The sequence below is a fragment of the Zootoca vivipara genome, chromosome 4 (assembly GCF_963506605.1).
Source record: "Zootoca vivipara chromosome 4, rZooViv1.1, whole genome shotgun sequence".
Lineage (NCBI taxonomy): Eukaryota > Metazoa > Chordata > Lepidosauria > Squamata > Lacertidae > Zootoca > Zootoca vivipara.
In genome coordinates this window covers 97,072,001-97,099,296 of record NC_083279.1, presented here as the reverse complement: position 1 = coordinate 97,099,296, position 27,296 = coordinate 97,072,001, and the positions used below count along the sequence as shown (strand labels likewise).

The following is a 27,296-nucleotide window of genomic DNA, read 5'->3' as shown; positions in this document are numbered from 1 at the left end:
CTTCTTTATGGTCCAGCTCTCACTTCCATACATCACTACTGGGAAAATCATAGCTTTAACTATATGGACCTTTGTCGGCAAGGTGATGTCTCTGCTTTTTAAGATGCTGTCTAGGTTTGTCATTGCTTTTCTCCCAAGAAGCAGGTGTCTTTTAATTTCGTGACTGCTGTCACCATCTGCAGTGATCAAGGAGCCCAAGAAAGTAAAATCTCTCACTGCCTCCATTTCTTCCCCTTCTATTTGCCAGGAGGTGATGGGACCAGTGGCCATGATCTTGGTTTTTTTGATGTTGAGCTTCAGACCATATTTTGCGCTCTCCTCTTTCACCCTCATTAAAAGGTTCTTTAATTCCTCCTCACATATGGACCTAGTAGTGATTACTTATTGGTGAGGAACAGCCCTTTGTGCATACATATGCAAAGAAACCCTTACCTGTGTTCTAGAGCAGAAGCCTGGTGTTGAGAACAGGTTGCAGTGTTAATGGATCAAATTAAGCCCACAGAGATGATGAGCAGAGCTCTTGCCCATGCTTTCTGAGTGGGCTCTCATCAGCAGGCACTGGTAAATCATAATTATTTGCTCATTGTAACTAGAGAGACAAGCAACTTTTCTGGAAGCTGCAATGCAGGTCCCTGTGCAGTTGCACCCAGCGCTTGGCTGGCACCAGCCAATTAATTCAGGGATCAAGATGGATTTGAGTGATGAACCTATTCTTACTTTATTTTGTTGGAATGAGAATTGAAAAAACAAAATACGGAGGTTCTTGCCCTTATTTGAGTACAAAATAGTATGTATTATTGTGTGTTTGTTTTTTAATATGCAGTGTGGGGAATGGCTACTTGGGCTTTGGTTCAATGCCAGTTTAGGTCTTAGTGTTGGGGCATCCTATTGCCCTCTAATTTTATTTTATTACTCTTTCAGTTTAAGGTTACTCATTTTGTCTATTGCCATTCTATTTAAGGTGCCTATTGCACTCAGCTTTGAACTTTTGGAAAGCTGTCAATACATTTTAAAATAAATTTTCAACTTTTCAATCCAATCAGAGGAGCTACTAAATGGAAACGGGGCGGGGGGGGGGGAGTTCCCAGAATACCTGTTGGCTCCTCCTCTCAATGGAATGGAATCAAAGCAGGATTGCATTTTTGCTTTCCCCCCACCCATGCATCAATTCCTTGCACAAAGCATGCAGTTCAAACTCCTCAATCAATTATGTAAACTGTGGTGAAGAGGTAGCCAGGGAAATAGTTGCAAGATTTGCATTGCAGCTTTCAAACACCAGAGTCATCATTGGCAAAAAGAATGCTTTCAAATAGCTGAACTAAAGTCATGGTATACTGTATAGCAGTGTAGCCATGTAGATAAGTGCTAACCCTAAAAGCTTGCCTGTGTTCTTTCCTAGAGCTTGTTTGAAGGGCAATGCAACCAAACTCCTTGCCAAGACAGACCTTTTTTTCCCCCAAGCCCTGGCTAATTGCCACATTTCTTTACATTTTAATTTGACTGGTGTGCAGAATTATGAGATGTCACAGTTTTGTGTGAACATTTGCCTAAAAGCTCACCATTGCACATGCAAGCCACCGAACGACAACTGAGGCAATAGACTCCCCTCCTGCTCTCTTAGCAGTACATGATGTTCCTGGCTGCTTGAATCCATGTGAGCAGCTGCTCGCACTAGAAATAGCTGCTTTGGCTTTCCTTGCTAGCTTTCAGAAATATACTCTTAAATGACTGATATTTAGAATCATAGAATCATAGAGTTGGAAGAGACCACAAGGGCCATCCAGTCCAACCCCCTGACAAGCAGGAAACACCATCAAAGCATTCTTGACATATGCCTGTCAAGCCTCTGCTTAAAGACCTCCAAAGAAGGAGACTCCACCACACTCCTTGGTAGCAAATTCCACTGCCGAACAGCTCTTACTGTCATGAACGGTGTTGAATGGTGTTCCTGCATGCCCGTTGGGTGTGAGAGATTGCAGGCAAACATAACTACTATACAGGACTTCTAGTTAGCGCATGAATGGGTAGAGGAAAATAGAGTTGTGTTGCTAGACAGACTCAGCTAGGCACAACCCTCTCCTTTGGAGAGGGAGGAAGTGAAGCCTTTCCACTTCCTTTCTCCCTCCCTCCTTCCCACACAATGTAACCAACGAAGGATAGCATGTGAAAGCTTGCTCCCAAACTTTGAGCACTGGTTTGGAACTATATTCTGTATTTTCTACCCAAGGGTTTTCTTCCTGTACTACCCGTGTTGCTGCACGGAACAATGCATGACTGATACCTTGAGTCTGCAAGTGAAACATTTTAAACTTAACATTGTGTGGTCTGCTGATTGCAAGAGGGCTAGAAGCTCAACGGCATAAAAAGGTTTAGCAACCTGTATTCCTAACACTTTATAGTGCCGCTTATTGTTATGAGTTTAATACTTTGCCACTGGGGTTCTCTTTTTGCTAGCCCCATGTTTTGAATCCAAGCACCCCGCCAATTCTTTTGTTGTTCACCCACACACATGGGTCCACAGGGATTCATATACTGTATTTAATTTCCTCCCACAGAAGGTGGGATTGAATGTAACATAGATGGGCCGCTGGCCTGATCCAGTACACCCCTCTTAGGTACCCATAAGCTATAATGCCCTTCTAATACAGCGAGAGTAAATACTACAAGTAACAGTGCAGATTCCATTACTTGTTTGCTCTACTGGCTGGTATTCTGTTACAAAGGGTGGAGTGCTTTGAACATAGGAATGTATTGTGTCACCGAATCCTCAGGTCCCATTCCTCTGAATACTGTACTTTTGAGTGGGCGTTCTTGCATTATGTAAATCTCTGCATATTAAGAGCAGAGCCCACTGCTTCTCTTTAATTACAGACACAGCGGGAAGCGGCTATTGTTGATTCTTATAATCTCTGGAAATGTACTTCATTGTGGTATCCCTTCAGCAATCTTGCACATTAACAGTCCTCACTGAATTAAAATGGTGAGATCCCAGTACTTGAAGACATTTATATGAAAGAGATCCTTTTTGGCACCTTATAGGGAAGTGTGTCCAATATGAGCCACACAAATAGTCATTATGTAGGCTGAAATGAGCTTCATGAAACTTGCAGATCAAAATCTTGAAAAACGTGGATGAAATGTACTTTATAGATTTTGCAAATGAAAGTCTTTTATAACAATCCTCATGTAAGAGCTTATAATTTAAGATCTTGTCATATATTTCACCCTGTTTGAATGTACCTAGTAGATAACAGTATATTTTGTCTGGTTTTACGGTATTTTATATTGTGCACCACCTTGAGATTTTATGAGTGGGGCTGTAAATGAATACTTTTATAGAACATGTCAAAGATTGTCTCCCCCCCCCCAAAGAAAACGGCATCTTAAAAAAACCCTACACCTTTGATGTTCTACGCAACCACAAGAATGTAAAAAAAGAGTAAAGCTAGTAACCTTATATAGTCTCTTGCTCTGATCTGGTGTTGCCTCCCCCTCCTGAAGCATCTTTACTCTCAAAATGCTATCTATACTGGATGATTTTCCTCTTTGTGGGTTTGATTATATGGCAATATTCTGCTACAACTTAAGTGTAACACCTGGAATGCATTTTTTGGATGTGACTAATACTCTCTCAATTTTGTCCTCCAGTGGGGAAGACCTCTTTGATCACCAGATTCATGTATGACAGCTTTGACAACACCTACCAGGTAAGACAGTATTTGTTTCATGATTTACAAATGTCAGCTTATATAATGCAGGGATTTATCGAATGCGGGTTCCCAATAATAGAGACTTTCATGTGACTTTAACACTGTACAGCTGGGAGACAATAGACCCCTTCCACTTGCTTTTAAAAATAATAATGATTTGTGCTCGGGGAGATTGGTTTACTTTCTCAAAGGGGGAGAGAAAAAAATGGCCGTACCTTTTGTTAGGTTAACCAAAGCCACAGAGCCACTTGGAAGCTTAGGGAGTCCCTGATCCGCCATGAGACACCTTGTTAACAGCTTGATCCAGCTCAGACATAAGAATTTACCCAGACTAGACTGTTAAGTCCAGTCAAAAGTGACTATGGGGTGCAGGATACACACACAGCAAATGCACATGCCTACTTTCTATGTAGGGCTAACTTGTGGTATTCGGGCTTAGTACACTTGATATTGTTGGTTGTTCTTGGTGAGGAAATACTCTCTGCAACCTGCAGTTGAGTGAATCTAGCTTCTAGGATTGAGCCCAGACATCACTAAGAGAGCAATTGCATGCATTGCAAGTATTGGGCAGCAAGGCGCTCCTGAGAATCCCATCTCCAAATATGTCTTAAGTCATCAAGGAAACCCCACAAGCAGGACTTAAGAAGTCTCTCTACATATGGGCTCCTTGCTAAACACACTTTGGGGGTGCTTTCCCCCTACTTTAAAATAATCTGTAAGGGTGGTTCTTAACATATTTCCTTCCAGTTATGAATTAGTCTTTCCTGCAACGTGAGCAACACTTGGCCTAATGGCCAAATAGAAATTCCTGTTGGGTCAGCAGATTTGGCAAAGCTTTTGTGGCACAGGACAACTTGGATATGCCTCAAGCTTCCCAATGGAGCAAACATATTTTCCATTTCCGGCCACTGTAATTACAGAGCTGTTGAAGCAGTTCTTTTATGTAATCATCTGTCTTTCTCATGGTCCTCTTTCAGTCCTCTCTTTCTCTGTGGAACATGTGCCCTAGATTTTGGCTTGGATCTTTGACCCTCAGTGCTCTATAATAATAGGGCTATCTCGATGGAAAGGAATCTTGGTATAATGAACGAACCAATTGTAAAGTGAATGGCTAAAAGGTTGAAACTGCAAGGCATCTCTGGTGGACAGACTCTGCCCTGTATTTCACTTTGCCTTGATTTGCATTGTGCAAATATAATTTGACCCCGAATTGCATCTGCCCATCCTTCCAGCACCACCCTAGTTATGTTTTGTGGCCTGAATGATTGCAGAGCAGTTCTATTGGATTTGTGTGCCCATCCACCACTTGTGTTTCCTGTCTGCTAATCTAGTGAAGCACACTGTCTGTGTGGACAGCTTGAGACAGGCAGCAGTATCTTTTGTAGCTGGGGAAAGGCAGCTCTGTCTGGGGGGCAGGGGTAGGGAAAGACCAGCAGTGTGAAAGGAGAGAAGGATCTGCAGAACAGTTACTTGTAAGGCTCGCTTAACTGTCTTTGTCCCTCTGATTCGAGTCTTAACATTAGCTCACGCCTGTACGGCACATGCTCAGAGAGCTCTGCAACCATAATTGCCAGCCCTGTGTGTTTTTCCTGTCTAAGGAGAGGGGAAACCACCTTGACCCAAGGGGGAGCGCCAGTGGTGTGCTCGTAATAAATTGCGCAGATTTCACCTGAATTTGCATAATTTGTAAGAAACTTTCACTGCTACCAAATATGAGATCTTCAGAGAATGCTTAGTGAAGATGAAGTATAAAATAGGCTAGGCATAGTGGAGAAACGCAATCATGGGAGACGGTTCAGGAACTGTATAGGCAGGTACTAAGGCCTTCCCTGTGGCTTCAAAGCCTTCACCACATAAATGATTTTAATAGCCATAAGGGTTGAGATGTGAATGCTGTGATTCTGAATTTTAAAAACTAAGCCACTAGTAGGGAGAATAGGTGGTCTGCATTGCTGCACTTCTCAATTGAGGGACTGCTCTATTTTATGTATTTTTTTATATTCTTCTCTTCCTTCAAACAGGATCCCAGAGTGGCTATCAATATAAAATTACCGAAAGCAAACAATATAGTAGTAAAACGATAATTAAACCATGAAATTACAGTGAACTATCTATAAATCAGCAGTGACAGTCACTCACAGCCCTAGTAATTTAGGGAGCTAACTCCTTCTAAGACCCAAAGGCCTGGACAAATAAAAATGAATTTATCTTTTACTTGAAGACTTCTAATCTGGGTGCTAATCAAATAACTCATGGGAGTGTTCTGTAATTGGGGTGCTGCCACCAGAAAGATGATGAGGTGAGAATTATGTGGTTAAAAAAGGACAGGTGACTTCTCAGAATTCATGCAGGAAGCAATCTTGCTTGTTTTGCTATGTTGGTCCCATAGAATACTTGGAGTCTTAAGAGCAATATATGATTTAGGCCAGGGGTCAGCAAACTTTTTCAGCAGGGGGCCAGTCTACTGTCCCTCAGACCTTGTGGGGGGGCGGACTATATTTTGAAAAAAAAACCTGAATGAATTCCTATGCCCCACAAATAACCCAGAGATGCATTTTAAATAAAAGCACACTTTCTACTCATGTAAAAACACCAGGCAGGCCCCACAAATAACCCAGAGATGCATTTTAAATAAAAGGAAACATTCTACTCATGTAAAAACATGCTGATTCCCGGACCATCCGCAGGCCGGATTTAGAAGGTGATTGGGCCGCATCCAGCCCCCGGGCCTTAGTTTGGGGACCACTGATTTAGGCCAATCCCCACTCCTTAGGCTATTCAAGCAAGCAGATGTTTCTCTCACCTTCTTTTCACCTTCATGGAAGAAGATCCCAGTTTCCCTGGCCAGCATATTAATGGCTTAAAGGGCAAAATATTTTATTGAGCTGCGTTCAGAGGAGGTTGGTAAAGATGGTGAAGGGCGTAGAGCCTTTAGGTCACAAGACAAAAGACTGAAGCTGTTGGACGTGTTTAGCCTGAACAAGCGACTATTAAGAGGCAATAGCCATCTTCAGATTTTAAGTGGCTGTCGCTTAGATGATGGCACAAATTTGCTTTCTGTTGCTTCAGGGGTAGGATAAACAAGTGAGTCCCAATTACAAGAGAAGGGCTTTAGACAAAACTTGAGAAACTCTTGCTTATGGTACGAGATGTTCCATGGCAGAGCCTGATAAGGTTGCAAACTCTTTCAGGGAGACATCCAACCTCTACTTAAAACCGTAAGACTTGCCATGCCTTGGAACTTAAGATCTTTACTGTACATGGAAAAGGGAACAGATGGACAGATGCTGTTATTAACTGTGCAGAAATGTCCCTTGTTTTGACAGATATAAAAGTTAACTCAGAGTACAGGAAATGGTCACTGTTTCTTTTCAGTTTTCATCAGAGGCGATTAGTCCTCAGTGGATGCAATAAAGGTCTGACCTCTATATCAGAAGCTGGGATTGGGTGCTGTTCTTGCTTGTCTAGACCAGGTGGGAATGGGCTTCTCCTTCATTTCCCCTTGGGAGATTCTTCTAGCTTAGGTACTCCTTCCTGATAAAAAGCTATGTCTGGAAGGCTTCTCACAAGCCTGGGGCTATCTAGGGTTTGGTGGTGGAAATAAGACAGCAAGCAAATCAGTGCCGCTCAGCACCTAGACAGAATATCCTTCATACTGTTGTCAGTCGCTAGAAAAATTAAGAAGATTGCATTTAAAATTTGCTGTGTGTGTATGTGGTGCTGCATGTGCTTGCTAGCTGCTGTGCAGGACTTCAGCTGTTGCCTGCCAGGTATTAATAAGCCGCCTTCAGGAGAACAGCGGAACAGACTTGCAAATCAGTACAGCGTTTCCTACTGGGTGTCAGAAAAACTGAAGGAGATGAAATGGCACATTTTGTAGAGGAGGATTCTCATAGCACGGAGAGCAAAAGGCTCAATTTTAAATTGCTAACAGTGTGTGCAGTTTTCCCCCATGCTTGTATATTGTCTCAGATTTTTATATATGAATCTCTGCAAACACACATGTACTCCTTGTCGAAGACCAAATTTTGCTGCTTTGGCAAGCACAGAAATGCCTTGTTTGTCTAGAAGCCCTGCGGGGCCTTATCATTTCGACCATCTTGTATATTTTTAGTGAATCCCATCCTTCATTTGCCTAATTCCAAAGAGGTACCACATTTGGCAGAATGGAATGCTGCAGTGGTGTTGGGTGGAGACACAGGAATATATTAAAGTCACAAGAAGGGGAAGATTAGCAGTCAGTCATGTAATGGGGAACTTGCGTGCATGGGATTCTGTTCAAATCTTAAAGCAGACTTGTTGAGTGTACAAAAGAAAAGCAGTTGCCATAGCTATATTGACTACTCTTTGTTGGCTTGTCTTCTTCAGCAGCAGTCTTGGAGAAGTATCTGGGCAAATAACGTATCAGAGATTCACGAGAATTGTCATTTGGGGAGGTTGCTGAGAATTCTGTTGGATCCCATGCAGAAGTATAGTTCCCAGGCTTCTCTGGAAGAGGGTTTGACTTGTTAAAGTAGTTTAAAAGTTGTGATGTAGATACACCCATTTTGGAATAGGTGTTTGTTCAGCTGGATTTGGCAATTAGGTGGAGCTTTGGTTGTGTTTAGAACTTCCATATTATTAGCTGGAAATGACCAGACTTTTAAGTGTGTTCAAGAAGGTTCCATGGCCCATCTGGAAAACCTAAAATGGAATGGCATGAATTATCAGCACCCAATGTTGCTATGAAAGAAGGTGAATCCTGTTGCCACCCCTCCCAAGCTAATTTTCAGTGGGGAAGATACCTTTCCTTCCCCAGATAGGGTGTTGATTATATCCCTCTGCATGAAAGCCAATATGGCTGAAAGAAATGTTCAATCTTCTCTAACATTGCCTGCTGCTCCTTTCTCTCTCTCTCTCTCTCTCCCCCCCCCCCCACCTTCCCTCTCAGGTCTAAAACTACCTTCTTCACTCCAGCTTTACATGGTTTCCTTCACTTCTCCCTTGCTAGTTCTATTCTCCTAAATACTCTGAGCAGGGGCCACATCACATCCATGTCCTGTATGGCACATAACACACTATTTATGCTGTGACCTTTGAAATTGTTTTTGTGGAGGCAGAAAAACATTGGAGGGTCTTCGCCAAATGAAGCAGTCTGATTTTGGGGACACTCCCCTTTGGGAAACCCTTACCGTATAACTGTTTGCCCTCCCTTGTTGCATGTTCTGCATTTGAGCAGTTCCAGTGGATCCTGCCATTGGGTAAATTTCATGATCCATGGATTATTGTGATTGCATCCCTATAGATTATTGCTGGCCATTTACTTAAGATCAGAAATGAGTCCCCCCCCCTATTGTTCAGTATTGTAGGAATAAGTGGCCCTGGCATTGTGGCCACTATATGAGGTATTTTTGTCCTTTCCAAATGGCAGGGTAGATCTTTGGTTGTTGGGAACACGACCTAAGCAACCTAAGAAAAACTAACTTATTTGCTCATTGATGAAAACTTTGTTTTGCAGGCAACTATTGGCATCGACTTCTTATCAAAAACCATGTACCTGGAAGATCGCACAGTGAGTAAGGCTTTTGTAGTAACTGGACTACTCTAGTCCAGGGAGCACATTCACAATCTAGATGGAACTTGGGTCCAAATGCGAGAGCAGCCTGGCGTTCCAACCATGTCTGTATTGGGTCATGGCTGGAGATTCTGCCTCTGTCCCTGTCAGTGCAAACTCTTCAGAATGCCATATGGCATGCCTACATTGGCTTGAAAAATGTATGGAGGCTTACAATTAGATCACACCGCTGTAGAACAGACTTTATGTGAAAACACAAACCTAGATCTCAGTGGAACACTTGTAGATTTTATGGGACATTTTTCTACTGATTGGCTTTTTGTTTGCTTTGCAGATGAACTCATTTAAGCCAGCTAGCAATAAACACAGTGGGCAAAAGCTGCCTTACTACCCTAATTAGAGATGCAAAATAAGTAAGGTGGTTTTTCTTTATTGGATAGTCTGTTCTTGAGCTGAGACAGAGAGGGAAACATGTGACCTCCAGATGTTGGACTCCAGTTCCCATCATTGGGTAGCATGTCCATGTCCAGGGATGATGGGAGTTGTCGCCCAGCAACATCTGGAACCCCCACAGCTTCCTCACTGCTGAGCCAGGAGGATGCAGACGTTTGCTTTTTCCAGGTCTTTCATTGAACAGAATGGAAAAGTGATCCTCTGCTCCCTACATCTGTTTTTCTTTATTTGCAATATCTGCTGCTGTTTCTTCAACCCAAGCAATCAGAGATGATTGTAAAGAATAACAACATTTTATTGTTACTGTGTTATTTATTTCTTAAGCTTACTGGTAGCTATATTCAAGAGCCTCAAAGCATAATATCAAAACATGAACTGTTAAAAAGCAATTCCTTCACCCCCCCCCCTAACATAGGTCCTAACCATCACAGACAGACATAAAAGGGAATGGCTGGATGCCTGATTTAGAAGCTCAAATTTGGCTGTCACAAAATGATGCTGGCCCTTTAAAACACACACACACACACACCTTTCCGGTTTTTAATTTTATTGTACATTGTTTTTAATCCTTGCAACAACACTGAGGCAGCGGATATATATATTTACTTTTTAGGTATCTCATTATAATCCATCTTCTATGATGGAGCCAAGGATGCTACATTTTGTGCCTTCAGACCATGCCCCTTTCAAATGGGAAACAGAAGGCAGATACAACCCAAGGCGCCCAAGTGAAACCGAGCTGATTTGGGCTTCACAAGTTTGTTTGTATCGCTTATTTCTTGCTCCTTCACCCAAAGGATGCAGGATACTGTGCATAATAAATAATGCCAGACACATAACTTAATAACGAAGTTCGTTAAACAGTACTTCAACCAGTACAAAATTGCCTCTCACATCTGAGAATGAAACAGCAGTGAAACCCTCCCGATATCCAAGGACCCACGAGAACAAAAATGTTTTAACCAAAAAAGCACAGGAGCTTGCCTGCTCTCAAATTCTACATAGTTAAAAGGCAACCCCACTGTTTGCCACCTCTTGGTTCCATCTCTTTAACATGGCGGTTGCTTTCCCCCAGGCTGGTGTATTAGGAAATGTATTGGCAGAGGTGATGTTCATGGAATCTAAATGGAATTTACTTGTAACACTGGACCAGCGTCCAACAGTGTGGGCGCCCCTGATGATCCTAGGCTTCTCACTCCTTTCTGGGGTATTATCAGATCGCTTTATGCGAATGCCCGTCATGAATGCTGGTTTGTTTGTGTATTGACACTCTCCTTTTAACCAAAATGATTCTCTCTACGCGGCTGCTGGCTGGCGATTGGCTTTGCTGATTGAAACACATTTGATCACTGCTCTGCTGATTGTTGACAGCCACCGGCTCCTCATGAAAGATCCGATTTGGTCTGATCTTTTGGCCACCGTGCCCTTGGCACAAGAGAGCGTCCCTCTGCGGAGGGAATGCTTCATCTAAACGTTCCCCTGCAAGCTGCAGCATGACACCCACTTCTCCTGCCTGTGAAGGAAATCTGCAAATTGGCGCTGCTCTCTGATGATTGGCAGCTGCGCAACCTGTGGGAGGGCCACTGAAAAGTCCCGCCCTTCTGCTTCCGCTCGCCCAACCCTAAAGCGGTTCCTTCCATGCATGAGTTTTATATCATTTTTACTTCGCTTTTTTTGTTCTTAAAAAAAAAAAAGCAATCAAAAATTTATTCATTTTTAGTGGCAGTTTGGCTTTTTTTTTTAATTTTCTCCCATCCCACAGATCAGGTTGCAGCTGTGGGATACTGCGGGTCAGGAACGTTTCCGTAGCCTCATTCCCAGTTACATCCGTGACTCTGCTGCTGCTGTAGTAGTTTACGATATCACAAGTAGGTATATTTTGCTCTGGCTTTGACTTTGTTTTTTTTCTTTCTTGCTTGTTTTGACTTGATTTCCGTTAGGTACGGTTGCAATTGTGGGACACAGCAGGTCAAGAGCGGTTCAGGAGCTTGATTCCTAGCTACATTCGTGACTCCACTGTTGCAGTTGTTGTTTATGATATCACAAGTGAGTGGGGGGGGGGGAAATTTCTGCATTTCTGGTACTCTCTGCTCTCCCTCCCTCCCTCTTTCTCTTTCTCACATCTATACACACATACATCTTCAAGCCTAGCTGTGCATGCCGTACCACCTTCACCTGCTTGTTCCTCATTGTGGCATGGAAACTCTTTCTGGCTTGGAGCTTCAAGTGGGAGACTTTTCTATTACGTTTCGTGTGTAGGGACATGTTTTGAATTGAGTTCACTTGAGCCGAACCTTGCAGCTAGCCGGAGCTTGCACCTGCAATGTGCATTGATGGAAGAGTGTCTTTGAGCCATGTGCAGAAAGCATTTCCTCACTGCTGACTACACAAAATTAATGTGCACATTGGGGACTTCAAAGAGGAGCTCCTTCGGGCTTCACAAGCGAGACCCCTGGCACCCCGGTGTTCTAAATTTTAAGCACTGTCTCCTATACACAGCATTATATCTGTAAGATTCTCTTCTTGAGTGGACCGTGGTACGTTTGCCCAAAGGTGTGCTAGGATTTTCACCCTTGAAGCAAAACCTCTACCTCTTTTCTGTTCCATTTTTTCACTTCTCTCCCCCCACCCCACCCTGTGTGCCCAGAATTCCTGAAAAGCAAGCTGACCTCATCGCCATCTTAGTTATCTGCTGTTCTGTGGGTGTCACTATCATGTGTGTTTGGCTTCTGCAAACTGTAGTTCTCAAACTGAGCTTCTCCACTGAAGTCATCTGCTGTTTGCTTCTCCACTGCTCCTAATAGCTGGGTGTGAGCTCCAAGGATTGTGACACACACACACCCCTCTCATGTGCCACATTTCTTTCTTTCCTAATCAGTTTTGCTCTTTCATTTCCAACTGAGGTATGTACATCTTTAAGAACTAATATATTTTTTTATAAAAAAAAATCTTCACATGACAAACGAAAAACACAAGCAAAGCATTTTTTAAGTTAAAAAAAGACGAAGTTGCAAGAACTTTTTGCAGCTTCATCTCAAATCACCCTGTGTGGAACAAATGGATGGAATCAGAATTGTTGGCATTCAAGTATAAAAAAAAAGCAAAATGTATGTTATTTAACCAGCCAGACTTATCTGTAATGGATACAACTAAAGTTTTTTGGGTTCTGATTATAGAATCATAAAATTGTAGGTTTGGAAGGGGATCCTGAGGATTATCTAGTCCAGGGGTCAGCAAACGTTTTCAGCAGGGGGCCGGTCTACTGTCCCTCAGACCTTGTGGGGGGGCGGAATATATTTTTTGGGGGGGAAATATGAACAAATTCCTATGCCCCACAAATAACCTAGAGGTGCATTTTAAATAAAAGGACACATTCTACTCATGTAAAAACACCAGGCAGGCTCCACAAATAACCCATAGATGCATTTTAAATAAAAGGACACATTCTACTCATGTAAAAACATGCTGATTCCCAGACTGTCTGCGGGCGGGGGGGGGAGCTCCCCCCCCCATTAATTTATTTTAGGATACAGACTGTTGTTCAGGCAATCACTCCCCCTGCCCCAAACTCTTGAGGGTGTATGTCATTCCTTGCTCAATAGTTGCTATTTAAGTCCACGTTGGCTGAGTGAACTTCCTCTGTTTTAAGTCTAGGAAAGCAGTCGGCCTCAGATAACCCCGGGTGGAAGTAGGCCAATGAAATCTCAGCAGCGGAAGCAGTTTTAACACTTAGCGCCTCTCTTGCTCACAACTGGGGAATGGGCTCAGTTCTCGTCAGCTCTCTGCAGCTGACTCTCCCCCCCCCCCCGCCCCGTTGCCAAGAAATATCATACCAGGGCTCAGCATCTTGGATTTTAACTGTTGCTTGCGTTGGATTTCAACTGCTGTGAGCTGCCTCAGCAGCCACTGTTTTGCTAGGAAAGTGGAATAAAAATGTACCAAGCTCTCTGTCCCCCAAAAGGACTGAGAGAGACAAATCCGTGAGCAGCATCAAGGCGTTGCTATCCTCCTTACAACCACTCATGTGCAATTGCCATTCTGTACAGGTGTGATAAACTACTTTCAAGCCCCCCCTTCTCCCCAGTCTTTTTGAGTGGAGGGGGGTTAGATAAAACGGAGGTCAGTGCTGCATTTTCCTTCGTCCAGACCTACATAGAACACACTTTGTAATATGATCATGGAACATCCAGAAAGTATAAAACAACGCAGCTACATAGGAACATGAATCACTCCCAAAATATAATTATAAACGAGCCCCTTTCATATGAAAGTATGCATGCAAACACAATGAGAGGTGTGAGCTTGCAGTATCACTTGATGCTCTCATTTTGAAAAGATACCTACCCACATTCTGCAAATAAATAAAAAAAATATTTTGATGCTATATTATACCATACTAAACTGAAATGTTTAAATTTTCCCTTGATTGTCCTTGGACCTTCTAGCCACATTTGCCATCCTGTCCTGCCGCACCCTTCTAATTAAAGAGTTCAACCTATCCCACAGTCTTATTTGAGAGATTGAATCAAATGCAGCTTTCAGATCAAGCACACCACCTGGTTTCTTAACATACTTATCTATAAAGTGGGCTAGTACAAAGCAATGGTCTGTAGTGGATGTGCCTTGTCTAAATCCTGCTTGCTGTTTGGATAACTGATGAAGCTATTCTTGCCAATCAGCTAGCTTATTGTAAAGATGCTTTGCATATAATTTGCTAATTACAGGTAGCAAACTTAACTGGTCTATAACTAGCCAGATCAGATGTAAGGCCCTTTTTGAATAAAGGGGTGACTACCACTGTGGCCCAAACTTCAGGCAAAGGCCTGCCACAGCCTTTGAGAACCACTACTAGAGCATGGAGTTCAGTGGTCAAGTCACTTCTGTCCCAAAGGGGGCATAGCTGGCAAACCAGCTGTATCTGGACAAAGACCTGATCCTCCAGTGTCAGGGTTGGATCCAGGAGTTGCCCCCAAGCTGCAAACCTGCTCCTTATATGAGAGGGCAACCCTGTCCAGAACTCATCATCTCTTTCCCCCCCCCCCCCTACCTGTAGTCTTCAACACATCAAAAATCTTAATTAACCTCTGACACCGATGACAACCTGGTGCATCATGCGCAGATGCTTTGAGAGTGATGGGAATATTGTAAGGTGACTTTCACCGGCTTGTTTACTTTTCCTTCTTAGATGTAAACTCATTCCAGCAAACCACAAAATGGATTGATGACGTCAGAACGGAAAGAGGTAGCGATGTCATCATAATGCTAGTAGGGAACAAAACAGATCTAGCAGATAAGAGGTAAGGCAGTTCATTCCTTGCCGTTGTGGCCAATCTGACCAGCTTTTATATTGAGAGAGTCTGTGCTGTGCAACAATAGGATGGTGTATAATTTTGCCCTTGGGTTGTATGCAGCTTCACAGGTATAGGGCTGTAACTGGAGGCCTGAGGAGCCGAAGCCTGGAAAATATGGAAGTCATAACATCAGTGCATCTTGAACTCATATGCTCATTCCTCCACCCCACCCCACCCAGTATTAGGATGTTCAGATGGTCAGTTTGCAAAGGGAGAAATGTAATGTAGCAGTAGAGACGATCTCAGTAGAAACATATGGTATTATGGATGGATGATGATTCATTTATACCGCTTACTCATGGTGGCACCCAAAAAGAGGTAGGGGATATGACTTGACAGTTCCAAGGAGTGCTCTTGACATACCTGCCAAGTCTCCCGCTGAAAAATGCAGGATCAGCAGCGGTGCAGCACTGGAAGTTGCGTAGAAGCAGCTTCTGGGGCCGCTCTGACCCTGTGTGGGCACCGGAAGTAGGGCAGAGTGGCACCAGAAGTCGCTTCTACGCATGTCCGGCGGTCATCTTGGTGGCCACCTAAGATGGCCGCCGGGCATGCATAGAAGCGACTTCTGGTGCCGCTCTGCCCTATTTCCAGTGCCCACACATGGTCAAGCACAGGCATCCCCAGACTTCGGCCCTCCAGATGTTTTAGACTACAATTCCCATCATCCCTGACCACTGGTCCTATTACCTAGGGATCATGGGAGCACCCAAAATGGAGGCTCCCTGGCAGGTAGGAAATCCGGGGGATTTCCGGGATTTTCTCCATTCGGGAGACCAGCGGGAAACGGATTAAAATCCGGGGGTTTCCCCACGAAAAATGGGATACTTGGCGGCTAAAGCTCTTGAAAAGGGCAAACCTCCTTCAGAGAGTTAGGAAGATTCCTAGAGAAGTGATTCATCTTTTCAGTCACCAAAATGAGACCCAAAACTTCCTGCTCCCTTAAAATGCATTTGCTGTTTCTCCCTTGCTCTCTCAAGAGTGGCCTGGTGTCACTCCCAGTCTTTCTCCAAACACTAGCGCAACACCCACCTCTTCACTGAAGTTTTTGGCTTATCCCACCAAGCCCTCAACCCTTCCTGAAATATGCATGCCTTGTTTTAACTGTGTAAAAATCTGCAAAATATTAAATCCTTGAGTTATTGAGGGCACAGGGGGCTGTCTCCCTTGTTAGGTTACTTTTTAAGTGCATTGGCAGTGCTATAAAAATGCAGGTCTTGCTTGTTCATGTTCATGTCTTGGACCACCTAGAATGTGGAAGCTGGTAGCGGTTCTGTAAATGCTTTTTGGGGATGAATGAGGGAGGTGGCTGCAGGATGGGTGGGCGGTCAGGATTGCAGGTGCCTGTAATGTCATCTTGCTCAATTTCTTCCCTTTTTCTCCAGGCAAGTATCTATTGAAGAAGGGGAGAGGAAAGCCAAAGAGCTGAATGTAATGTTTATTGAAACTAGCGCAAAGGCAGGATACAATGTAAAACAGGTAAGTGGTGGGGAGACAACACCCCAAAATTGAGGGAGTGGGGTATATTCTTGGAGCAAAGGAATAAAGTCATGTTTTCAGCTCAAATAACTGCAGTCACGTTAGAAAACTTGAGGTCGATTTGCAGAACTTTCCTCGCTTTCATCAGAATGCTGTTTTGGATTCATTGGTTGTTGGATTGCTTTGTCAAGTAGTCCGTCGTCCCACAGTAACACAGTCAAACAACTATTTCCCCCAGTGTGCTCAACTATGCCAGGACTAGGTCCACCCAAATTCTTGTATGCTGAAAGAATCTTATGAACCGGCCCTTAGCATAGACTATTGGCTGGGGATGGGGTGGGGTTAAGAATGGCAGATAAACTTAACAGGTAAAATAAAACTGACTACAGTGGAAGCTTGGTTCTAAAACTTCCAGAAGTCCGTTCCAAAACCAAAGTGTTCCAAAACCAAGGTGTGCTTTCCCATAGAAGGTAATGCAGATTGGATTAATCCGTTCCAGACTTTTAAAAACAACCCCTATAGCAGCAATTTAACATGAATTTTGCTATCTAACAAGACTATCGATCCATAAAATGAAGGCAATAAACAATGTACTGCAGTCACACAATCAATTAATCTGTAGCTGAACTGGGTTCCACACAGTCACAAAAACAAAACAAAAAGCGCCGTGAAAACAAAAACGCAAAATAAATAGCAAAAACAGACAGACCTCAGCGTAACGCTCAAAACGGAAGCGTAACACTCAAAACGGAGCAGGTCCGACTTCTGAAAAAAGTTCGCAAACCGGAACACTTACTCCCAGGTTTGCAGTGTTTAGGTTCCAAGTTGCATGAGTACCAAGGCGTTTGAGAACCAAGGTACCAGTGTACATAATTCTTCTGGAGTTTTGGTAGGTGTATGTGCTGGGCTGGGTGTGCTTGCATATCTTGTGTCCCCTTGGGATGGAACTTGACTTCCCAGGGATTTATTGATTTAAAGATCTCACAGTTGCCAAGAAAGGGTTGCAAGCCTACCCCCTGTGCCTGCTGCAAGTCTTGGAGAAACCTGGGTTGGGAGATCCATTTGAAAAGCTGCAGAGGCAGGGACCCTGGTTTTTTGGATACTGAAAAAGGATGCAACACTAAATCATAGAATCATAGAGTTGGAAGAGACCGCAAGGTCCAACCCCCTGCAAAGCAGGAAACACCATCAAAGCATTCCTGGCAGATGGCTGTCAAGCCTCCGCTTAAAGACCTCCAAAGAAGGATATGATAGCCATGTTCAAATATATAAAAGGATGTCATACAGAGGAGGGAGAAAGGTTGTTTTCTGCTGCTCCAGAGAAGCGGACACGGAGCAATGGATTCAAGCTATAAGAAAGAAGATTCCACCTAAACATTAGGAAGAACTTCCTGACAGTAAGAGCTATTTGGCAGCGGAGCTCCCTAAGCCGTTCCTCATAAGGCATTGTTTCCAGGCCTTTGACCATTTTGGTTGCTGTTCAGGTTCACGTTGAAAGATGAGGCTGCACTTTCGTCCGGCTACAGCACCATTCCTTCGTGCTGCATAGAAATTCGTAGCCCAAGGAGTCAAATAAAATAGGCACTAAACATTAGGAAAGGAACACTGGAGTGTGAAGACCGCAAATTCCTTATGCAGCTTTCTGGCTTTTTGTAACGTTTCCCTAATTGGATTTATTCTTGCATGCTCCGACTGGTAAATCCACTTTGACTTAACTTGCTTGCCAACTCCCTCTCTTTAGTTTGGTAAATTTTGGTGGACAACCTTGCTCAAGGCATAATTTTGTTCCCAGCTTAAATATAAAGAAGCGATTACTGTACTTTAAAATGCCTGTTGTCAGCAGCTGGATTTAAACGCAGTAATCCAATTGGTTTCTGTCAAGTGACTCCGTTTTTAGAAAAGACTTCCAAAAGAAAAAAGAAAAAAAAGTATGGTCTTTAAATACTGGCAAATACTGCAAAGGGGAGCCCTCTGGCACAGCCAGCAGGAGAAAGGAGGTTGTGGTATAATATAATCGCTTAAAGACACCGCCAGGGCCTTGGAGTCCTTTGTTCAGGCAGGCAGCGGAAGCTGTGACGCTGGGATGAGCCTAGGAAGATGCAGACCAAGGTGTGTTCAGGCCTTTTCAGTATTCCTCACCACCGTTTGATTACTCGGTATGATTAACCATGGTGAACAGAGAACCCACTGGTTTTTCCCAGAGCAAGAATAATCCCATGAAATGGAATATTGGGCCAGACCTGAGAGCGCAGATTGAGATGCCACAGCCCATTAACCAGAGTAGAAGCTGTGCATGATAAGAGCTTGTGGGGGAAAGATTTGGGAATCCTAGTGGTGAGGTGGTTTGCTGCTTTCAAACATTGTTCTTTCGATGGCCTCCTTGAGACTGAGAGGTCGAAGCTTTCTCATCTTGTTTTTTGAAAACTGAGATTTGAAGTATGGGTGTCGCCCAGGAGGCTGTGTGCTGCCCACCCCTGGCAATGTATGTCTGTATGAGCATTGCCCTTAAATGCCCAGTCACTTGCATCCTGAGGACAACTTGACCTTTAGAGCAGCTTCCTGGTTAAACAAAATTGTCTTGAATTCATTGATGGGCCGTTGCCCACCTCTCCCGTTGAGAAGGAGGTGCACTTAAGTTTCATCGTGATGGTATGTGCTAGGCACCTCTTTTTGCCTGGATGCAAAAAAATAAGTTGTGGGGGAGACATGCATGACTCTATTTTTCCCTGTGCAGAACTACAGGCTCGCAATGTGGCCTGGGAGCACAGGATCCTTTCCCAGTGCAGGTGCATGTATTGCAACAGATGCCTCCCTCCTGAACTGGTTGTTGTGTTTCTGATTTACTCCTGTTTTCTTCTGCCCCAACCCCCTCACCCTTTCTAGCTTTTCCGACGTGTGGCTGCTGCCTTGCCTGGGATGGAAAGCACGCAGGACAAAAGCAGAGAAGACAGTATCCTTTTAGTCCAGCATTTGCAGCTTGTGGATTAAGTAGGAGAGTGGGTGCCGAGGTCCATGGGATTGAAGAAAGCATAGCTTTCTGAATTGCGGAATAGTGGTGGGTAAAAAGTACAAAAAGAGAGCTCTTCAAAAGAAACTCGAGGTGGGGATTATCAGAAGCTTGGGTTGAGCATTTTAACTTGGAATTGCAGTGCACAATATGCAGGTGTGCCCACTGAAAACGATCCCTGCCAGGTAGCTGAAGCAATTGAGGCAAGCCCAAAGGCCCCCAAACCAGGGTTCATGAGTCCGTTTGCTTTGCAGGGAAATTGCCACTTGACCTCAAACCCAGTGATTGGGTCGACTAGGCCATGTGGTGTGAAGGAAAGTCCATTTAGTTCAGCTATCAATCATAGGTGGCTGTGGGGGAAAGTGTAAAAACCTGTCTCGAGAGACTATGGAGTGCGCCTCCAGGGGTGAAGTCGAACTGATGGAGAATCGCAGCGCCTGCTGTGGCTGCAGAGACCAGTAATTTGTAATTGCTGAATCCCATGTTGTTTTTGCTGCTTTGGTAGCATAGACGTGACCCTCGCCAGGATGCAAGCCTGGACAGTGTGTGTGGAGGTCCTGGGCTGCCCAGATGAAAAGACCTCTCTTCCCCCCTTGCTGAGATGTCCAAAGGAAAGCAGGTGCCATCTTGGGGACTCCACTCCAGATTTGTGTAGGGTTTACCCAAAGATGTCCCGCAAGGCAGTGAGTACAGCTTTTTTTCTGACGAGGGTAGCAGAACAGAAAAGGCATGATGACCCTTTTAATCAAAAACCGTAGTGATGTTGTCATTATTGCCCAATAGGTTGATGTCGGAAGTCAGCTTTAGTGGACAGAGTCCAGTCTTCAAAAGTAAGGCGAGATCAGAGTCCTCTTGTAATCATACCTCTTCTGGAATGTATGTAGCAGATTTCTAAATGGGCTAAGGAGAACTTTGATCAGAGGTACCTCGCTTGTCATTCCTCTGCCCTGGCTATTGATAGCCACTTTTATCACCTTCCAGCCCTTCTGAATTGTTAGTTCTAGTCGTGGTTGTGTGAATTGTTTGTTCTGATCAGACTGATAAAGGAGGCATTTATGACATGGTGGGTTAACACGACACGCAGTGCTGGAAGACAAATGTTCAAAGGTCCTTGCTTCTGTTGCCACATGTGTGTCGTACTACCCACAGCACACAAAGCTTTTTAGCTTGTTTTCCCTTCATTAGACGTGTTTCCCCCCTGCAAAAAGGCTGCAAAAAGCCTCCCAGGTCAAACTTACAAAGATCAGTAATAATGCAGATTCTCTCCTCCGTAGTTTAAATTTCTATTCCACCCTTCATCTGAGGAACACAGGGCAGTTTGCAGTATTATACGGTGGTACCTTGGTTTTCGAGCACCTTGGAAGCTTAATGTTTCGGTTTCCGAGCTCCAAAAACCCAGAAGTAATTGCTTCTGTTTTCGAACGCGCCTTGGAAGTCGAATGGCATTCCCCCCCCAAAAAAATTTCCCCATTGACTTTGCAGACCGCCTTTTGTGCCTCAGTTGTCGAACGTTTCAGAAGTTTGAACGGTCTTCTGGAACGGAATACGTTCGACAAGCAAGGTACCACTGTAGTTGCAGTTGGAGCTGCAGTTTTCGCCCAGTGGGAAATAATGTTTCCTGCAGGGAGGGGTTGTAGGGAATGCAATGCCGGAGACTCCGGAAGGGCTTATTCCATAGGAGTGAGGGCTACCAAAAAGTCTCCACGCAATCTGCATGGAGAATTTTGAAGTGGGGGGGGGGTGAGCCACGTCCTTCCTGAATGTTTGGGCATTTAATGAGACTCGAGGGGAGAGTGTTTCAGCCTGTAAGGCTGTCTTCCTCTTTCCGCTCTTATTTCCCTTAACTACTTTTCCCCCAACAGTGATCGACATCAAACTTGAAAAGCCTCAAGAGCAGCCAGTCAGTGAAGGCGGCTGTTCGTGCTAATATAGTGTGTTGCTTTTCTCTTACCTTTCTCCAGACCATCACTGCTTCTTCCTCTCCCCCCCCTTCCCCTCCCCAGACTCATTGGCAGCAATGTGACTATTGGCTTGCCCACCCCCACCCCGCCCACCCCATCCGTAACGTAGCCGCGGTTCATCATTGCTGCTTGTCTCGTGAAGATGATCTGTTAGCTTCACAAGCACAAAAGAAAGTCAGTGTCTTCGTTATTTATAAGGAAGTTTCGAAAGGAGCCAAAACGATCCTAGCGTATTTCAGTGATTCTTTTTTGAAAACAGCAGCCCCACCAGAAAGATAGGTACAAATTTGGTAACTTTTTTTGAAATGTTTCAATATTGCACTTACAGAATTAGTGGAAATGGGAGTAGAACGTTTGGATTTGGTGAAAAGGAGTGTGCAGGGTAAAAATGAGTCGGCACCCAAGGCAGGTAGCGTGGAGCAGTCCTCAGATGTTCAGCCTGTTCTTTTGCAAAAAACCAAAACTAGCCTGCTTTGCCTTTTTGGTTGAGATCCTCTGGCCATTTCCCCCCCCCCTAAACAGTAGCCTTTTTGAAAAGCTAATAAGATGCTTTTTGTAAAGGGGCAAAGTTGCAGGTACTGTTCCCGGGGGTTTAGAAACGGTTCGCTCTACATAGAAGCCCCACAGAACAAACGAACCAGTTTGCAGTGCAGGCTGGAATGTCTTCAGAATGAGGATGGGGGGAGGCACAGAGGCTTCAGACAGGTTCTGGCACTATAGACAACTTGGTCAAGCTGTGAATCCGTCTCTGAAAAGAGACACCTTCGCTGGCAACCATTTAAAGATCCAGCATAAAGTTAATACGTAACGAGGGAGGTGAGGAGACAGAGCAGAAGAGACTATTCAAGATAAATGGAAAGGGAGGGGGGTACTTGTAAAAGTAGATTTTAAAAGTCCCTTAGATGAAAAAGGAAGGGAACAAAAGATGGAAACAAAACTTTTAAAATTATGCAGACTTTTGCCTTTGTTTTTAGCATTTTTTATTATTATTATTTTGGGTCTTCAGAGTCTTGAGTATTTGTTATTTCCGCGTAGTTTGGTTAAATAATTGGTTGTTTAGTATTACGTTTTAACTGGACTACAATTAACCGTGGTAACCTTCAATATTTATTTCTTTGCTTTTTTTTTTTACTGTCTTCAAGGGTATATATATTTTTTTTGTGTGGGGGCGGGAGGTGTTTGTTAATCTATTTAGAGCTTTGGCAATGTCACGAGATATAGCTATCCAAGAAACACACTGGGAAGTGGACACACATTCACATGCTCACTCTAGAAGTGCACTCTTAATCTGTACTAGTCATTGTGAAGTTGCTGTGTAAGTTAACACAACTGTAAATACATTGTTTGTAGGAGGAGCGTTTGCAGCTGGGGAGGGGTGCAATCCAGGAAAGGCCTCTCGAGTTTCCGTTTTTCTAAGTGATTGTTTAAAATGGGGGGGAGGGGGAATGGGGGGAGAACTGGCTCTCCCTTTCTATCTTCAATGCCCCCCTTCACTTTCGGGGGGGGGGAAGTCCCCTCCCCAAGCACCCCAGCTTCGGATGTGCACACGCAAAGTCTCTCTGTTCCTGCATTGTGGAATTGGAATGGCAAATTCATCACTTTGACCTGAGTTTCCAGTAACTTTGCATTATACCAGCAATGTCATCGTACGTTTAAAGGGCAGAACAAGACACCCCAATGCTTTTTAATGCAATATTGAAGAGGTGGTTTATCTTTCCCTTTCCCTTTTCCTTTCTGGAAGTAGCATGTCTGGAATTAAGCGTTGAAATATGGCGACAACAGATGGATGTGTTCTTTTCCCGAAAAGAAACGAAAGGGGAGGCCTGGCTACTTTTCCTGTATCGTTGTATTCTATGTGTGCGAAGAGAAAAAAAAAAAGACCACAAAAAATTTAAAAACATGATCCATCTTGCTGCTTTTTAATATTGAGTTTTCCGTGGCTTGGGTTCTTAAAGCAATGAAAATGTGTACACGGGTTGGATTTTTTTAAACATGCACAGAATTTTTTGCTTCCAATAAAGTATCTAATCAAAACACTAAAATCGACAGGCCTTTGCCTCTGCTCATTTTACGCTGCTACTACGGTCCCCAATCTTCCAGCCCTCCAGCGCTCCTCCTTGCAGGCATGACTGTGCTAGGAGGGTGGGGAGGGCCAGTTCGGGTGGCACGTAGCCGAGGCAAGTTGTTGCAGTGCCTTTTGCTCTTTGGGTTTGGTGTGTGGGCCAGGCAAATGAATCTGAGATCTTTATTGGGACTGGTTGCAAAGGCGCCTGTGACCTCCCTCAAATAAGGGGAAAGCCCTATCCCAGGAGCCAGCAAACTTTTTTAGGAGGGGGCCGGTTCACCGTCCCCAGACCTTTTGGGCTGAACTGCGCACGCACACACACACACACACACACACACACACACACACACACACACGGCGGAGGGGAGCTTCTCTCTCCTCCAGCCCCTCCCCTCCCTTTCCTACAGTGAGGGGGGGGGAGTATTTGATCCCCTGCTAAATTTGCACGTTTGCCCTCTGACGAAGAAATGACCAGTCCATAACTTTAATGGTAAGTTTATTGTAGCTGTGAGAGACAGAATAACAACAGGAAACTCCCCCCCCCCCCCGAAACCCAGAAGACAAAAGTCAGGGGTTGATGTGCATTATAATGAGTGAAATAAGTATTTGATCCCCTATCAACCAGCCAGACGTCAGGCTACCTGGTATCTTCACTGTATGTAACGAGCTGAGATTAGAAGAAGCACCTGCTGGAAGGCAGAGGTCTTACCTGTAATCTCGGCTCGTTACAGTACCTGTACAAAAGACACCTGTTGACAGAAGCAATCCAGCAGATTCCAAACTAGCCACCATGATGACCAAGACCAAAGAGGGGGAGGAAAAGGACGCCCCCCCCCCCAAAAAATGCAAAGAAAAATCAATGCGCAGCCCGAACGATCATGCCGATCCAAGCGGCGATTCCAGGACTGTCCGCGACCCGGATCCAGAGGGCAATTGGGCCTGATCCGGCCTGCGGGCCTTAGTTTGCCAACCCCTGCCCTATCCAATTCATAGGGAAACGTGGAGCTTTTGCCAGTGGGAGCCAGGGTTGTGTGTGTTCTCTTCCAGGAGAAAGAAGGGTTGCCAGTAACCCCAAACAGCCCAAGGCCTTCCCTCTGCTTTCCATTGCCACCTCTCTTCCCCAGGGAGCAGAATTGCTAAAGACAAGAGTGCAAATGCATTTGGATGGAAATGGAACTTGAGGCCAGTAAGGTTTGTATTCAACATAGCTCCACAGCCAAGGAGAATTTGCCTTGCGGGATGGAATTTTCTCCCCGACTCAACCTTGGCAAGGCCTTTCTGGAAGCAAGAGCCATTTGACAGCGGAACGGTCTCCCTCGGAAGGTGGTGGAGCCTTCTTCCTTGCAGGTTTTCAAGCAGAAGTTTAGAGGGTCATCCGTCAAGAGATTCTTGAGCAGTGATTCCTGCATTGCAGGGGGTTGGACTAGATAATAATGAAATTTTATTTATACCCCGCCCTTCCCAGTCCAGAAACCGGGCTCAGGGCAGCTAACAACAAATATTAAACATTGATTTAAAAAGACTTAAAAACAGCATAAAGTACAACATCAATGTAGCATCACCAGGGCTAACTGGCCATGTTAGTCCTGCTAAGGCCAGCAAGGAGACCAGGGAAGTATTTAAATGTGGGGACCCAGAAAGGTTTCTTCATAGAAAAAGGGAAGGGGAAAAAGGAATGGAGGATCAGGCTAAATTGAATAGCTCTGTCTTACAGGCCCTGCGGAAGGAGACCAAGTCCTGCAGGGCCCTAGTCTCGCGGGACAGAGCATTCCACCAGGTCGGTGCCATCGCTGAAAAGGCCCTGGCCCTGGTGTAGGATAATCTGGCTTCTTTAGGGCCTGGGACGCTTAGGCTGTTATTATTTGCGGGCCTTATATACCAGGAGAGGCAGTAGTCCCGTAGGTACGAGGGTCCTAGGCTGCATAGGGCTTTAAAGGTCAAAACCAGCACCTTAAACCTGACCCAATACTCCACCGGGAGCCAGTGCAGCTGGTAAAGCACTGGGTGAATGTGCTTCCATGGCAAGGACCCCGTGAGGAGCCTCACCGCAGCATTCTGCACCCGCTGGAGTTTCTGGGATAGTTTCAAGAAGGGCCTTGAGGTCCCTTCCAACTCCACAATTCTATGGTTCTCTCTCCCCATTCCCTTGGTGCCCTCTTAAGTCTGGAAAAGATTTTGAGAAGGCACCAAGTGTGGGGTGCACGAGAACAGAAATCCCAGCTGCACTTGCAGAAATCCTTTTGCTGGCTTTCGATAATGTGGGTGGCTGAACGTGGCCCCGAATTGTGATTTGTACCGTATATGGATACAGAACTTGTGGGGACTCTGCCTGGGTTTTGGATATAGGTGCTGTTGAGTCACTTTTGTGGGGGGGAAATGACAATAACAGTAATCTAAAACATACTCAAATAATGTGTTGCTACGTCAAGGACAGTGCCAGATTGTATAACTGCTCTTATTGATCTGGGAGTAGAGTTTTCCAGGAGGGGGCTTGAGAGATGCTAGTTGTCTCTATAGTGCCATCTGCTGGCTGGCTGCTTGCTAGAATTAGAACAACCAAGTTCAGAGTTATTTCTGTGTTTGAGCAGGCATTGCCTTCTTGCTGTTAGGGGGAAAGCTTCCCTCACCTTGCGCCCGGTATGCATTTGTTGAAGGCATAAAAGCCTGGCCAGAAGGGAAAAGCCAGCTGGTGCTCCCGATTCTCGAGTCAGCCACCCTTAAGATGTTGTGAACTACGATTCCCATCACTCCCAGCGAGAAACGCTGGCTAGGGCTTCTGGGAGTTGTAGTCCAAAACACCTGGTTGGCGAAGACCCATTGTATTTTAATACTTCGGTTGGAAGCTGCCCAGAGTGGATGGATGGATGGATGGACAGAACAGAAGTACTGTTTGTGGGGGACAGGAGGCGGGCAGGTGTGGAGGACTCCCTGGTCCTGAATGGGGTAACTGTGCCTCTGAAAGACCAGGTGCGCAGCCTGGGAGTCATTTTGAACTCACAGCTGTCCATGGAGGCGCAGGTCAATTCTGTGTCCAGGGCAGCTGTCTACCAGCTCCATCTGGTACGCAGGCTGAGACCCTACCTGCCCGCGGACTGTCTCCCCAGAGTGGTGCATGCTCTGGTTATCTCCCGCTTGGACCAAAGCAATGCGCACTACGTGGGGCTACCTTTGAAGGTGACCCAGAAACTACAGTTAACCCAGAATGTGGCAGCTAGACTGGTGACTGGGAGCGGCCGCCGAGACCACATAACACCGGTCCTGAAAGACCTACATTGGCTCCCAGTATGTTTCCGAGCACAATTCAAAGTGTTGGTGCTGACCTTTAAAGTCCTAAATGGCCTCTGTCCTGTATACCTGAAGGAGCATCTCCTCCCCCATCGTTCTGCCCGGACACTGAGGTCCAGTGCCGAGGGCCTTCTGGCGGTTCCCTCGTTACGAGAAGCTAAAAGGGAACTAGGCAGAGGGCCTTCTCGGTAGTGGCACCCACCCTGTGGAATGCCCTCCCACCAGAGGTCAAAGAAAACAACAATTACCAGACCTTTAGAAGGCATCTGAAGGCAGCCCTGTTTAGGGAAGCTTTTAATGTTGAATGGATTTCTGTATTTTTATGTTTTGTTGGAAGCTGCCCAGAGTGGCTGGGGGAACCCGGCCAGATGGGTGGGGTATAAGTAAGTTATTATTATTATTATTATTATTATTATCATCATCATCATCAAAGG

General features: G+C 44.9%; 1 protein-coding gene across 2 annotated transcripts; it reads left to right on the top strand.

Moving 5' to 3' along the window:
- Nucleotides 1-240: 240 nt before the first annotated feature.
- On the top strand, nt 241-23,554 carry RAB6A (RAB6A, member RAS oncogene family). Of its 2 annotated transcripts, none has more exons than XM_060274063.1 (7): nt 241-3,707; nt 9,208-9,261; nt 11,480-11,585; nt 14,903-15,014; nt 16,451-16,544; nt 19,428-19,494; nt 21,414-23,554. In XM_060274063.1, exons 1-7 carry the CDS (start codon nt 3,678-3,680, stop codon nt 21,476-21,478), a joined length of 528 nt encoding a protein of 175 aa, XP_060130046.1. In that variant the 5' UTR covers nt 241-3,677; the 3' UTR covers nt 21,479-23,554. The 2 variants fall into 2 exon arrangements, with proteins under 2 accessions (XP_060130046.1, XP_060130044.1); XM_060274061.1 differs by lacking the exon at nt 11,480-11,585 and adding an exon at nt 11,658-11,763 and having other exon boundaries at nt 1,073-3,707.
- Nucleotides 23,555-27,296: the final 3,742 nt, after the last annotated feature.